Raw genomic sequence first — 14,884 nt, 5'->3', positions numbered from 1 at the left:
ACACCTAACGGCCCCTAAATGCCAATGCGAACGGTACTTCACCAACGGTACATGTCTGCGTCTCTTCTGAAACACCAGCCCTCTCTCACTGCTCCATCTCCTGTCGACACTAAACACACCTTCACACTCCAATCTTCTCTACCCCCTTCCCCGGCACACTGCATCATTCGCTACGCTGTTTCAGTGGAACTAAGTGTCCTGTCACTCTTTTTGTTGTATTAGTTTTCATTTCCAATGCTACAGCAAATAACAGTGTATGCATCGTATCATCTGTGTAAAATCCTGTCACATCACTTCTTCTTTGGCTTTTGAGGTTTCCGGTTCATTCCATCAGCTTGTCCGCAGCGACGCTGTGCATGGGGAAGCTCAAACAGCAAACACTCACTGGGTGGGGGGGGGGGGGGGGGGGATTCTTAAAGATCCCCTCCAGTCATGTTATAAAGTATATAAAATTAATCTGCTGTGCCAAATACTTTGTTAAACATTGTTTACCCCAAAAATACTTTTTTAAAAACCCTCTGAAATGGGGCTGGAAACCATCCACTCTCTTCCCCTCATTGAGATATTCTGAGACTATGAATATTCATGATGTAAATAACACAGGCTGCGAACACCACAACTGCTCGCCCCAGGTTGACCGGTTGAAGAATGTGCGAAACAAGATGGCTAGCGGCAACATGGCGAGATTCAGCCATAAAACTTTCACAAAGTGCTAATGCTAACGCTAACTGTCTGCTGACACACCTACCGTCCTCTCCTGGATGCTAGAGCTAACTGTTTGCTGACACACCTGCCGTCATCTCGTGGATGCTAATGCTAACGCTAACTGTCTGCTGACACACCTGCCGTCCTCTCGTGGATGCTAATGCTAACGCTAACTGTCTGCTGACACACCTGCCGTCCTCTCGTGGATGCTAATGCTAACGCTAACTGTCTGCTTACACACCTACCGTCCTCTCCTGGATGCTAGAGCTAACTGTTTGCTGACACACCTGCCGTCATCTCGTGGATGCTAATGCTAACGCTAACGATCTGCTGACACACCTGCCGTCCTCTCCTGGATGGTAATGCTAATGCTAACTGTTTGGTGACACACCTGCCGTCCTCTCGTGGATGCTAATGCTAACGCTAACTGTCAGCTGCCACACCTGCCGTCCTCTCCTGATGCGCTGCCTTTGCTGCACTGGAAGATTCTGGTTCTTTGCCTCACATTTGCATATTCGATAGCGATTGTTTTTTTGTATTTGTGATGTACTTAATGTAGCTCGCAAAGATTCATTTGAATTTCAATTTGCAGAGAATCAACAGAAATCTCCTTCTTCAGTAGAGGTATGTGAAAACACCTCTGTAGTGACAAAATGCGAGAAGCATGAAAAAGGTGTAAAACTACATTGAGATGGTTTGTGGTACTTAAAACCACACATATATCGTCTACATAATTTTCCTCAAATAAAAAAAAAAGGCTTTTGCCCATCAGCCGTATCAATCGTGCTGTTAAGGGGCAATGCACTTTCCATTATGGCAATGTAAATATTTATGACAATCAAAAACTCAGTTTTACATACCCTGATATTGGCTGAGATGACCAACATTCTGGTGGAGAAGCTTTACTAAATCTAACTTATCAATCTGAAGGTCGCACAGAAAAGCCCATTCATCATAGCAAATGCATGATTATTCATTACTCGGCATCACTCTCTAATTGGGTCTGAGGATCTGTCTAGACTTCCATCATCAAAGAGATTCCTTAAAATCTCCTCTCCTTCAGTAAAAATTACTTTTATCAAAGAGCCCTTTTACCTCAGTCACATATAGTGTAGTGCTGGGTGCTGTTCACATTTGAACCAATCTGGTACCAGTACCTGGAATCCAGTTCCAATACCCAATGGTACCCTGTTCGGGTAATACTTGTGTGGGTAACACATTTTTCTGTTATGATGTTTTTCATCACTAATGCATACAGTGCATACTGCAAAATCTCCCCCATAAATAGTATACATTTTGTGTACTATTGGTATTATACTAAGGTTTCAGACATCCCACGATCTCATCGTCCATGGGTTAAAATGTAGGTGCTCGCTGCAAACCTGCTAACGAGGTAACCTTGGCCTACAGCTGCTGTGTCCTCAGGTTAGGTTTGTTGCGCTGGTCAGTTTTGCATTTGACCTCACAAACATTGCAGCAAGCGTCTGCGTCAACCCTGGAAAGTGTAACCACACTTATGACCCATTGCCCCTACTCACTGTGTCATCACGTCGACCGCATCACTGCCACACACTAATCTGGAGTGTGGACTCATGTGAATCTTGCTCTCGCTATCTTCCTCTCTGCCTCTCACCAAGATGTTATCTCAGGTACTGAAATTTGACACTATTTTATTAACCATGAATTGATAATCTGACGTACAGACAATATTCTGTTGATATCCTTAAAATTTGGTTACCATCCGTAGTCACACAATCTCATAGCTCTCATAAGATAATGTCACTCTCATATTCTACCAAAGGTACCAACAGAAGACACGTGTTGTAGTCGGGTCTCTGACATCAAACTACTCTAGAAAGGTTTGACTATGATGTTCCTTATAAAGGTCTAAAGTAGTTCTCGGGGGGACAATCCCCGCAAAAAAAATCCTACTGTTGAGAATATCCAGACTTGGACAAGCCCATGGCATCTAAAGTGTCTATCAGTGATCCTTAGCTAGATAGAATGTCACGCCCTCAGTCAACTCTGCACATAATTATCTGCTTTCATCCCATTTTTACGACTTCTTTAATGTGTTGCTCAGCGATGACTGTTTCTTTTTCAGGTTCTTTTGAGATACAGATGAGTGGGGTTGTACTGACCCTTTCGTAATGACATCTGAAAGAGCCAATTTTTTTCATACAATTGTGCAGAGTGTAACCACAGCCGCACTGACGTGGAGTTCTTTTAGGCACCACCTTTGTCCCACATGAATAAGACCCTATGAAAGACACACATGATATCATTTGGCCAATCGGCACAGCCATGTGAACGTTGCGTGGATCCACGTCATGAGGGTCAAGATCGTTCAAGATCGGTCATTGTATGAAATTGTCAGAACGCACACCCCTAGTTGTAGGCTGTAGTGATAATGTCTAGTTTCTGTTGAATGGGGTCTTTAATTGGTGTGCCTGGTGATGTAACACAGAGGATGTGCTATCTTAGCTCATTGAGTGCACATTTACAGATGGCCTATGTAATTGCATGTGTACAGCCCATTAGCCTCTGTCTATGTTGAGAATGCCATTTTTCTTTTATGCCGCACAAAAGATAATTTTCAAATCAGCAGGTGAACAAGTGGGGAAAAAGAAAAGGAGAGAGGAAACACCAAGAGTCAAAATGTCATGCAAAGTGTGTCTGACCTCTCCTGCTGATGGTCTGTTCACGAGGAGTACTCTATGTTGGAAATAATGATGCACTGCAAATGACCTTTCCATCCCTGTTAAAGTGTTTTTCAGACACACCATGAGATCCTGCAGAATTGATTTGCCGTTCGTGGGTTTTCTGTAAGAGGTCAATTTTGTGCACTTTAGCCCATTTTCCCTTAAAATAGTTTATTTCTTCTTTGCTGATGGAAAACCAATCTTTGAATGGAAGTGAACTTGAATAGGACACCACTCAAAGAATATGAAATAAGACATGTATTGAAATCATTCGTTTTATGTTGTCATAAGAGAAAATCCTACAAAAAATTGGACTGCATTGCAAGGAGGTCAGCTCTCAAACAGAGGGAAGGGAAATGGAAAGCTATTAAACAGAAACAGCCATTAGTACTTACTGAGTGCTGTTGTACCTTCTCAGATCATGAGATGGAGTCAGACTTTAGCCGAAGGCTGCTAATGTGGGTCATGCTGGATGTGAGTGGACGTTTGTCGAGTTGTTGTATTTGTTGTCATTTGACAGTGAGTTATGGGCTAAGCATTATCAGCAGTTGCTTCAATTAATATCAAATTCTCCAAAAAAATTATATTTAACCTTGTTTAAATTCATGTTGGGAAGACGGGTCAGAGGCAAACCCAGTGTTAGGGCGCATACCACACACACGTGCAAACTCCTTGAGCAGCAGGTTCATGCTGGGACTCCAAATAAAGCCATTGAGTCCAAAAAAATAAATTAATACTAATGATAATATATATGGTCTAATTAGATGTTGAACTGACACATTTCAGCCTGTGTTTTTCACTGGTTAATGCATCTTATGCAAATTACATTTAGTTAAAACACCATGAGGCTGTGCATTGCAATTGAGGGTTGCTTGCGTCTGTTGAATTGTAAATGAGCCATCTTGTTCAGCAAAATAGCAGTCAATGCAAAATGGTTAGCCTGTGCATCTGACATATGTTGTGTAAAGTAGGATGAATAGAATGCCTCTGAGTCATTAGAAAGCCTCTTTAAAGAATGTTACTGGAGTCAAAGCAGACGAGGAACATTTTATCCTGGTTTTGCTCCAAATGTTTAGATGTTGGATGATCTGCATGTAAGGGCCACCAGCTGCTCCTCCAAATATGGTTACTTCTGGTTTCAACAAAACAAGATGGCGCTCAACAAAATGCTGAACTCGAGGCTTCAAAATGAAAGTCCAAAAAACCAATGGGTGACGTCACGGTGGGTTGCCACTTGCTGTGAACGATTGACTGCTGTATAAATGCAGTTCATTTACCATTATTGGAAGTGCAGGACCTGGGCTTTAGGAGCTTGACCCATACTGATATTTTGACTATGTTGCTATATCAATTTTTAAATTAGATGTAAGTTCCCCTGGATTTGGGTACACGACTCTTCTGCAAAGCACCAAAGTCGATTAACTGTGCAGTGTACAGGGCCACAGGGTTGTGAGAATTAGAGGTCAGGCAGTTTGAAAGGTTTATCCCCACAGCCCAGGTGAACCTCCTCGCACTGACAGCATCCTCTCTGTTTAGCAGCTCTTTCAGGAAGAAGCTAAATATAAACCATTTTTTCAATTCAATTTAGTATAACCATTTAACCTAATTCCATAGTAATAACAATATAGACAGCAGCAGTACTACCAGGTTAGTTATTTGAAATGGGAGATAATCTTTTGGGCTTGTGTTCAGGGCCCTTTAGATTTGAACTCTGTGATTCAGCTGAACAAGAACCAGAGGGATCGTGGTGTTATCGGGGTTTTTTTAAAATTTTATTTTATATTTATGTTTATTATTATTTCAATAACTGACAGCTGAATGACAGACTTGCTAGCAAGATAGGATTCGGCTAAAGATAAGCTTTAGAACACCTTTAGCTCTAGAATCACCAGAAAAAAATGCAGAGTGATCCATCTTTGCTTGTTCAGTCTCAAAAAAAGAAAGAAAAGGCAGGTGAGCAGCTTGAGATGGATCTAACCTCGACAAAAATGATAAATAATAAACAATAAGTTACACACAGTGCAACATTTATTTTCAACCACAACACCAAACAAAACACACACACACACACACACACACACACAAAGAGTTGCTTGAGGTAGAATTTGTAAGGAGTGGTTGCTGCGGTATTTAAAGTTCTTGTGTCGTGTACTGTATATAATACAGTACACGACACAAGAACTGTATATAAGAATGGACAGACAGCGACACATTGTGTGATGCAGCTATATTTCTGAGAAGGCAGCGGGGTGATCACCTGAAAGCCCGACGCTGTCCCCCTTCTTCAAAAACCTGAGGCCCTGTACATCGTCAAACACCCCAAGTGTGTGTGTGTGTGTGTGTGTGTGTGTGTGTTTTAATGTGTGCTGGCCTATGTCACATCGTTCAGCAAGTCAAGGTCAGTGGCCCAGCTCAATATGTCAATCTGGGTCAGCCTTCAGCTCTCAAAGTTTCACTGTGTGTGTGTGTGTGTGTGTGTGTGTGTGTGTGTGTGTGTGTGTGTGTGTGTGTGTGTGTGTGTGTGTGTGTGTGTGTGTGTGTGTGTGTGTGTGTGTGTGTGTGTGTGTGTGTGTGTGTCTTTACTTGATGCCAGAGAGTGTCTGGTAACAGCATTGTTCCAATACACTATGGAATCATTTCTATCCTGTCAAAGTATTTTATTCAAGCTGCAGGATTCTTGATAACATCACATCCACTGTATCACCTGAGACTGAGATCATGATTTTCCCTCTCCAGATTTGTGAGGAAACTATTTTTCATGAAGCATTTCTTGTCCCATGGCAAAACGAGAAGAAGACAAGTTGAGCTGTATTAATCTAAATAAATTAGAGAAAACTAAGAGAAAGTGTGTGTGTGTGTGTGTGTGTGTGTGTGTGTGTGTGTTAGTGAGTGTGTGTGTGTGTGTATGTGTGTGTGTATGTGTGTGTGTGTGTGTGAGCGTGCGTGCGTGCGTGTGTGTGAGCGTGCGTGCGTTTGCGCGTGCATGCGTGTGTTTGCGTGTATATGGATAAGTGAGCTTTGCGAAGATGATAGTGAGTCGAAGGAGAGAGGAGCTCCAGTTGGTCTAAAAGGTTTTCACTGTTTGTGGCCCTGACAGCTTCATAGTATTGTATTTTGTGGTGACATGATAAGCCTGATTGTACGAGTTCGTGGTGCCAACCCTCTGCCGCAGTAACCCTGAAATTTGAGCCCGGCACTGTTGTATTCAATCTGCCAGGCTGAAATGAGAGAAAAGGGGTGGGGAGGAAAGGTGGGGGGAGAGAGACAGAGAGAGAAACCAGGAACTCTTGTATTGAAATGTGTTTCCTCATCGTGCGGTTCCTTTCTCCTGTCTTATTTTGTTCTTGGTTTAATTATTCCTTGAAAGCTTTTCTTCCACTTTGCTCTTATGTATTATGTATGTGCACCGCTTCGTGGTGTGGGTTGAAGCTGCCTCAAAGTCTACTGATGCAACTGAGGGAGAAGTTCGGTGCACGTGGATTGGTTCGACGGCCCCTCCCTGCAGTCCTCCCCTTTAAATGCTTTTATAGACTCTGCTCTGTTTCTGTCTCAGTCTGATCAGTACCAATAACAGAGCCTTTACCACTCAGGTGGCACTTTTCATCGTCATACAAGGGAAGACGTTTCTGTCATCCGTTTGAGGAGATTGTAAACAGCACTGCCCGAACATGGATGAGTACCATTAAGCCACACTTATGAATATAAATCCACTCTCTCATACCTGGTTTTTAGACTTCTGAGGTGGTTTTCACTTTTAATATTTCAGAGCTTTGACAAGAAACAAAGTATAATACAGTGCTTTTTTATTTATTTATATAATTGTTAGCTTCAATATTAGCACATACATATCAAAATATAATAACACAGATGTAGATGCTGCTTTCATATAGGACTACATACACTGTTAATAATTATGTAGTTTATAGCTTCCAATTGAATTTTTTTTCTTTTTCTTTATAATGTTGCTTTTACAGTAATGCATAGGTATGCATAGAAACCTATAAGTTTGATTGTATATTTAAACAAAACACATCCACATCCGTTCCAGTTGTCCTCTAAACCTAAATAGCCTCTCGCCATAATATAAGTGGCGATCCCTGGAAATATCCTCAATCTCGTGTGTTTTCAGAGGATAAGAAAATGCAAATGCAGGCAGCTGGCCTCCTGCACAAGGCCAAGGGTGGCCTGACAAGATCGGCCTCATCCCCACTGTGCTCTCCTTCCGACCTTACAGACCTTTTCTCTCATACACACATACTCATGCACACACACACACACCATAACTTGAGTGAGGCCCTGGGGACACCGAGACCCTGCGCTCCAGATGGCCATAGCCTCCTCCAGCCCTGCTTGACAGCCTATCACAATTCTCCCCAGTTAGTGGAGATCCGGCCACCCTGGACTATCTAACCTTGACACACAAGCTTTCAACAGCAGACACAAAAATACAATGCTGTCCCAGATGGAAAATGTCAAATATGAGCCAGAGCAATTTGTGAAGGTATCACCCCCATTTTACATTTGAACAATTAGCAAGGATTGAAAAGCTGCCATCCCCATCATTTGATCTTTTCTTTGGCACAAGGTGTTGCCCGAGTATAATGTTCTTTTGGATAAAATGTCTTATCTAAATAGTCTGGACGATGACAAAGACAGCTACAAGCGAGTAATCACTTACTGTCCCCATGCCAACTATGGGGAGTCATGTATTGACACTAAGTTATTCTCTGATATTCAGACAGGCACAACATTTGGAGCAACAAGTCATGTGGATTGTTCTGGCAGCGGTCTTCTGGACCTACATTGCCATGGTTACAACCTTACGAAACGATTTGGTTCAGTGTACTTTGTTAGGTTTTAGAAGACTTCATGGTTTGTATTAAAATACGTTTTTCCCTTAACATGTTAGAGTGTTCGTTGTTTTGGTTAATGATTGAAATTATTGGATAAAAGACATGGGGTCAGGGGTTCAGTCCCCGGCTTTCTCAGTCCAAATAACCTTCATATAATATAATTATCCTTGGAGTAGATGTATTTGTGTGAGAGAGAAGTATCTGTGTAATTTGTGAATGAATAGGTAATAATAATAATATATTTGATTTATAAAGCGCTTTTCATGCACCCAAAGCGCTGGTGAGTGTGAATGTGACTGGTTGTGTGAATCACTTTAAGTGGTCGTTGGAACTAGAAAAGAGATTATATCATTTAAATCTTTAAAATCAAAGGGACAAGAAAACATGTACTAAGTAATGCAGGGTTGAGTAGTGTTTAGCAAATCTTTCAGTTTGACTTTGAAGTTTCTAACAGAACTACAACTCTTTATGTCATCTGGTTAGAAAAAAACATTTGAGTTTTAATTTCATGATGGCGTTTTGGAACAAATTTACTTAAGAGGACTTACATCCTGTCTAATTATCTGCAAAAAGAGTCACTAGGAGGTGAACACTGCTGTGGATCTCAGTGACACCGCTATGACGCAGTGTGAGAATCCATTTTCTGCCTTCAGAGAGGTGGCAAAACTGTTCACGGTACAGATGCAGTCCTGCCATTCCCCATTGCCAACGACATGGATCGAGCATTTTCACATCCGACAGTGCTCCACAGAATTTGCTAAACTATTCCCATCAGCAACACCAGTGTCCAAGAAGTTTCAACTATTTGCGCTATTTGCGTTGAGCGGGACATAAACAGCGACAAAGACAAGGTGGTTGGGGGGTTTGCCACCATGAAGGAGAGGAGGATTGAGTTCTGATCAACAAAAGGACCATCATGTACAGAGTTCACCTGTTCAGATTGTTTTGTTCACTGGAGGAGAGGGTGGTGGAACACATGAAACAGAATACGCTACAGCGGGCAAAGCAGAGACAACAATTGGTAAGTGAAACATCCACAATTAACTTTCAAAAGGATTGATCTGTTGTTTAACTTATTGTTTTGCGCCTTGTGGTGCTGTGGACCGCCGTGTCTATTTCATGTTGATGTAATTCCCCTGTAGAAAGATGGCTGTCTGGCGCTGTCCGCTGGCAGTGCTGCTGAACCGTTCATCAATCCATTCACGTTTGCCGTGTGCCGTCCAAGGTGAAACATGTGGAGCGCAGCTGGCAACCCGTTTCCTTTTTTGTTTTCACTTTCAAAGCGGGTACACTGTATCTTATTGGCTTGCTTGGCTCAACGATTGACGATTTATGTTAATGAATTTCATAGTTTATTATAAATCAGCTATTTCACAGTTGTGGCATTATGACCAGGGACCTTTGAGAGAAGTCCGCCCCCTCTGCGCATAGTGTCAAAGTCCGCCCCTGACACAGACCAACAACCAGATCTGGGGTTAGGATCTAGCTATTAGAAAAAGCTACCATGGAATTCTGGGCGAAGAAAACGAAGATGAGATTGTCGGAAAGTGACAGATTCAGAGTTATGTATGTGCCTATTCAATGTGATGCCAATGTTAATGTATTACATAGATAGCTTCTTAATTGCCTAACATTTGATGGCAGAGTACATGAATATGAACAACATTGTTCATTTGTGATAATCGCATAACCAAAGTACAACACCTGTTGTCGCTCGCTCCTGTCATGTTGTGGCTTTCGCATTCGGTTCGAGACTTCTGGGCCACCGTAGATTTCATCTTGGATGTCACAACAAAAACCCCTATGCATCATATCTTTGGAAGATGCTGTGACAGTACCTTATCAGTCCTAATAGTTCCTTGGCTTCCAAGGATGTCGGTTCCATTTTCCATCAGCTTATCAACAAATGCACATATGTGCCGTGCTCATGGGGAGGGTCAAACCGCCATTTGGATTTACCACAGTGATAAAAACGGGAATCAAGCCTCTCAGCTGTAGGGGGACCCCTCGTGTATCCTAGACCAATTCTTACATAATGTTGCTTTTAATATATCACAAGTTCTTTTTAATCCAATAGTATCCAGACCAAACGGTTACTGTACCGTTTTAGAGGCTTAGACCGAGGAGTAAAACATAAGAAAAAGATATAAATTGTATGATGTGTAATGCTTTCAATCCCAACCTCGCAAACAGAAAACACTGTTATAGGCAAAACCGTGACAGGTTGAGCCAGGCTGAAGCTCTTAGAAGACGGAAGAACACAGCCACGTCATCCTCCCCACCCTGTGGTTTATCATTGTTCAGCTGTGTGGTGTCATCTTTCCTGGCAATTATCCTGCAGCGCTCCCTGTCTTTAGTGAAAGAACGGCAGCCGTGTTATTAGAGGACGTTGGCCCCGGAATACACTGTCATCACTCACACACACACACACACACACACACACTCTGAAGTGGGAGGAAACGGGCCTCTGTGTCTTCCTCACCGTTCCATTCCAGAATCATTTGAATGCAAAGCAAGTCGACCAGCTGATGAGAGAAGTTTAAATGTAAGCCCAGAGGTAGACTGCAGAGTGTCTGCGTTCACAGAGAGAGGAGGGAGGGGCAGTGGACGGCACTGTTAATGTGGTCCACTGTGAGCTGCGATGTCAGCAGCTGGGACATGTGAATGAAACACATGTCCGACTTTTGATTTGAACAGATCCCGTGTTCCGATCCCGTCTCTCTCTCTCCACACCTGTTACACTGCACCACTGTAATGCATCTATTTCTGTCTTTAATCACATTGTCTGCACTCGAAGCCTGAAGCTCGGTTCACAGTGGTTAAGGGTTCACTGCATAGCTTCAGTGGCGGCGCCATCATGCCCGTGTTATTACACACCGGGCCTGTGGTGGGGACGGAGTCGTCCTCATGAAGAACTGTGACTGGCAGCTTGTGGTTTTTTTCCTACAAGTTTTTCTGAGGTCGTTTTTCGGGACAATGTTCGGGAAAGTGTCCATGTCCACTCACAGTGACTGTCGCAGTGAATGACAGGACATAAACGTAGCGATTGCTCAGCAGTAGCCTGTGGTTCGGTGTTGGGACGAGGCGAAAAAAGAAGTGACTCGGATGTTACTCCTCTTATACAGTATAAATAATGTTATGAGCATAGCCCACTGTCACTCTGTAACTCAAAATGAACAGTTGCTGTGGAGGAAAATCTCCCTCTGTTCTGATAATGACACGTCCATTTAGTGTTGAAGTGGTGCCCCAACACTAGGATATAATTATTCCTGTAACCATATATTTAATTAAATGTTCTGGTTTAATTGGGAAACACGTGTAATGGGAAATGCGTGTTTTAGTATTACAGCTTATCAGAGTTCAGCTCGACATGACATGTATTCACCACTCGGGGCAGCAATCCCACCTCGAGCATCTACTTTTTAACACTTAATCTACGTTTGAGGTGTAGCATGAGCAGCACCCGCGTGTTGACAGTCATCAGTCACTGTAGTTATATGTGTAAGACAAAGGGGAAAAGGGGAAAAATACACTTTGGTTCATGTTTATGAGCGTACAGTGAGAGTAAAAAGGTGACATGCAGCCTGCGTAGGCAGCTGGGTTGATTCACATACTGAGTGGAGTGAATCCGTACCGTCAAATATGCAAATATGCCGACGCAATACGTGGCTGAGGCGCCACATACAAACAATCATCACCTCACATTCTTAGGAGGTGTGTCTGCAACTGAGAACACGGCACCAACAACCAGATAAGAAGTTCATTGGTCCGCCACTTGTGCACGCGTGTTGTCACGTCTCCTGGACTTCAAAAGATGACGGGCAACCACGTAACATCTCACATATCTTCTTTGATTTTACACTTTTAAAGCATCTAAATGCTGCGTTTAATTCAGTTACGGTTGTGGTTAGGGTCGGTTGTTGTACACTGACATCAAACTACAACTTCTTTCGAACCTATCAAAACGACAGCACAGCAATAAAGAAGTCACTACATCTAGCGCTGTTCTTTTGCTTTTCCGCCACATTTTAATATCTGCCACTGTCAGAGGACGAAGGGAAAAACTCCTGAGCAGAAGGTGCCGATAATGCGCCTGTTACGCTGTTTGCAAACCGCCATTAAAACCGACGAAGAAGAGTGTACAACCAATCACGCTGCGATCTCTTTGCTGGTCTAGGCCCAAGAACACGGCCTCAACCATAGGGCATTTTTAGTATAGAAGACTAAAGCCGACATTGTACAGTTTTGCACTCATGATCAAAGGTTGTCCTTTGCAAAAATGTGTGCACACACCTGCTGCTTCATGTCACACACAGTGATGTGCGTGCATTGTCTACTGTGAATCCATTGTAGCAGAACATATGCAGTTTGTTTTCATGCAACAGAGACAGTTACACAATGCATACTGTACATATTGAATGGTATTGCAATAGAAATGTTGTCCTTATATAGTAAGATGTGGTTTGTTATGAGGAAAAGTCATAAAGGCTCATAACTTTAAATGAGTGTGAATCCTTATTTTTGGGTAAATATGCAACGTTTCAATAAGTTTTTGCTCAGTGCTGTGATTGGCTTCAGGATGAGGAGTGCTGCTGGCGTAGGTATCGTGACAGCAGAGCGTCACCCACTCTCTTCCACCCGCACCTCTGGAAACTGGGAGGTGCCGGCAGCCTCTTAGCAGGTTTCGATTGGTGCTCGAGATGCTGTTTCCACGTGGAAAGCACTGGTCCCTCCTCCCCTTCCCTTCCTTAACCTTTCTCTCCCTCCGTCTCTCTCTCTCTTTCTCCCTCCCTGCTCTCGCTTTTATGGCTGACGGAGACCTGACTTTGCTGTGCAGACTCTGCCTCCCTCAGCATCATCCTGTCTTTTCTCCCTCCCTCTCTCTTTTTTTGCTCTCGCCTGTGCACTATACTCTGTAGATAAGGACCACTCAGTCCAGATGGGCAGCAGATAAAGCCGTTCGGGCTGTCCCTGCAGACGAGAGAACCTTATTATTTCACCTGTCACTATGTTTGCCTCTATTTGGTATGCCAAGAAGCTAGGGAGACGACTTGTACAGAACAGCCGGAAAGCTAAAATGCTGAAAGACAAGGTAGGTGGACCACTGTGCATGCTTTACTGATTTACTCTGGGTTGACAATACAGGTAGATGATGCAATTTCGTAGCAGCTGAGCTCATCTTCCGCACACTAACCATCCATTTGATGCAGTCATTGTTATCAGAGGGGCTGCTGTTGATACACGTGCGGTTTCGAAAGTGCTGCAGCAGGTAGTGCCACTTCAATTCACCTGTTGATTAACAGTGTTGCTGATGTCTGTGTTGGCGATTTGACTTTAGGGGTGAATTAGTTGACTCTGTTTAGTGACGTCCTCTCTGTCTCCTCTGAGAGGAAGAATAAACAATGAGGGACACAGGTCCTATTGTCTGGAAAGCCAAGTGTTATCATTTTTTTTTACCACGTCTATGCACAGGGAACATAGAAGCTCCCTCTACCTCAACTCACCTAATTCAGTGATTCAGTCCCAAAGCAACATTGTTGTTTTGTTGGGGGGGGGGGCTGCTCCAGAATCACCAAAGTTTTGACACTACAAGAATATTCTTCCAGTGTTGTCATCTGATCTGTGAACCTGACCGCGAGTTTACTCTACTGAGAGGCAGGAAGCTTTTTCTCTTTTTCTTTTGGAAGCTAATTTTTTTTCCATTGTTGCTGTTTACAGTCATTGTCAAAAGAGTGAACAATGTGTATTGCCCAGGGGCTACGCAAAGTGACGTGTCTGAATAAGGCTCGTGCACTTCATCAGACCTGTGCCCGGTAAAATGCCAAAGGCTGGTGATGATGGTCAGTGCACACACAACTACTGGACATGTTTTATGGAATTTTGCAGCAGATATTTTGCCTCCCTGACTCCCTGACCTTCCATTTAACCATCATGTTAAAACTCCACTGACCATTTGCCAGTGACAACAACAACCAAAAACAAAAGTCCCATCCAAATGACCAAATTTGAAATAGAAAATGGAAATTGTTTGTGAATATCAATTGGGAGTAGCCTAAATGTGTTAACCTTGTGTGTCAACATCAGGCCGAGATTTCCAGCTGTCTACAAGCAAAATATACTGATCTGATGGAATCTACTGTGTGCATTTAGTCTCCCCAGAGGATAAAGCAACAAGTCCTCCAACTCATACAACGAACTATGTCGTATGTGGTAAAAACAAGCATATTAACCGTTTCCTAAAATAGTGCCTCCAGTGGTGACAGACACCATAAATACTTTTCGCCTCAGCGCATCATAGGGCTGTGTACATGACTACCTCTACAGGTCTGCGGCGTTTAAAATGACCACATACGTCATCATACGCTGGTTCAAAAACGACCTATTTTGAAGATTTTTGGTGGAAGACAGTCTCTCTTTTTTTGCTTTTGCTCTTGGCAGAATATCAACTTTGCACAGAGGCGTTCTCATATTCTAAAGAGCAAATTCATGTTTCCAAAGGCACATTCATGCTCCCAACTGGATGAACCCATGACTCTCCGTGAGTGCTACTCTCAAGACAAAATTTCAAATTTTAACTGAGCTCCATGTCAGGGTCTAACATATCAGTATGAACTTTGATCTGCC

At 42.9% G+C, this 14,884-nt stretch overlaps 1 protein-coding gene across 21 annotated transcripts in view; it reads left to right on the top strand.

Annotated features, from left to right (window-relative positions):
* dlg2 (discs, large homolog 2 (Drosophila)) overlaps nucleotides 1-14,884 on the top strand; it is a 179,087-nt gene that overhangs the window by 91,994 nt on the left and 72,209 nt on the right. Inside the window, exon 1 of one of the 21 annotated variants that reach the window (XM_035625963.2) lies at nucleotides 13,126-13,352. The exons of 19 other annotated variants lie outside the window; for them this stretch is intronic. In XM_035625963.2, coding sequence (XP_035481856.1) covers nucleotides 13,269-13,352 — 84 coding nt within the window. In that variant the 5' untranslated portion in view covers nucleotides 13,126-13,268. Of the gene's footprint in view, nucleotides 1-13,125; nucleotides 13,353-14,884 lie in introns of those variants that run through there. One more of the 21 variants, XM_035625967.2, reaches the window with a different exon arrangement.

Source organism: Scophthalmus maximus, chromosome 2 (assembly GCF_022379125.1).
Source record: "Scophthalmus maximus strain ysfricsl-2021 chromosome 2, ASM2237912v1, whole genome shotgun sequence".
NCBI lineage: Eukaryota > Metazoa > Chordata > Actinopteri > Pleuronectiformes > Scophthalmidae > Scophthalmus > Scophthalmus maximus.
Note: the sequence above shows the minus strand (reverse complement) of the source record. Positions and strands in the feature narration are given on the sequence as shown.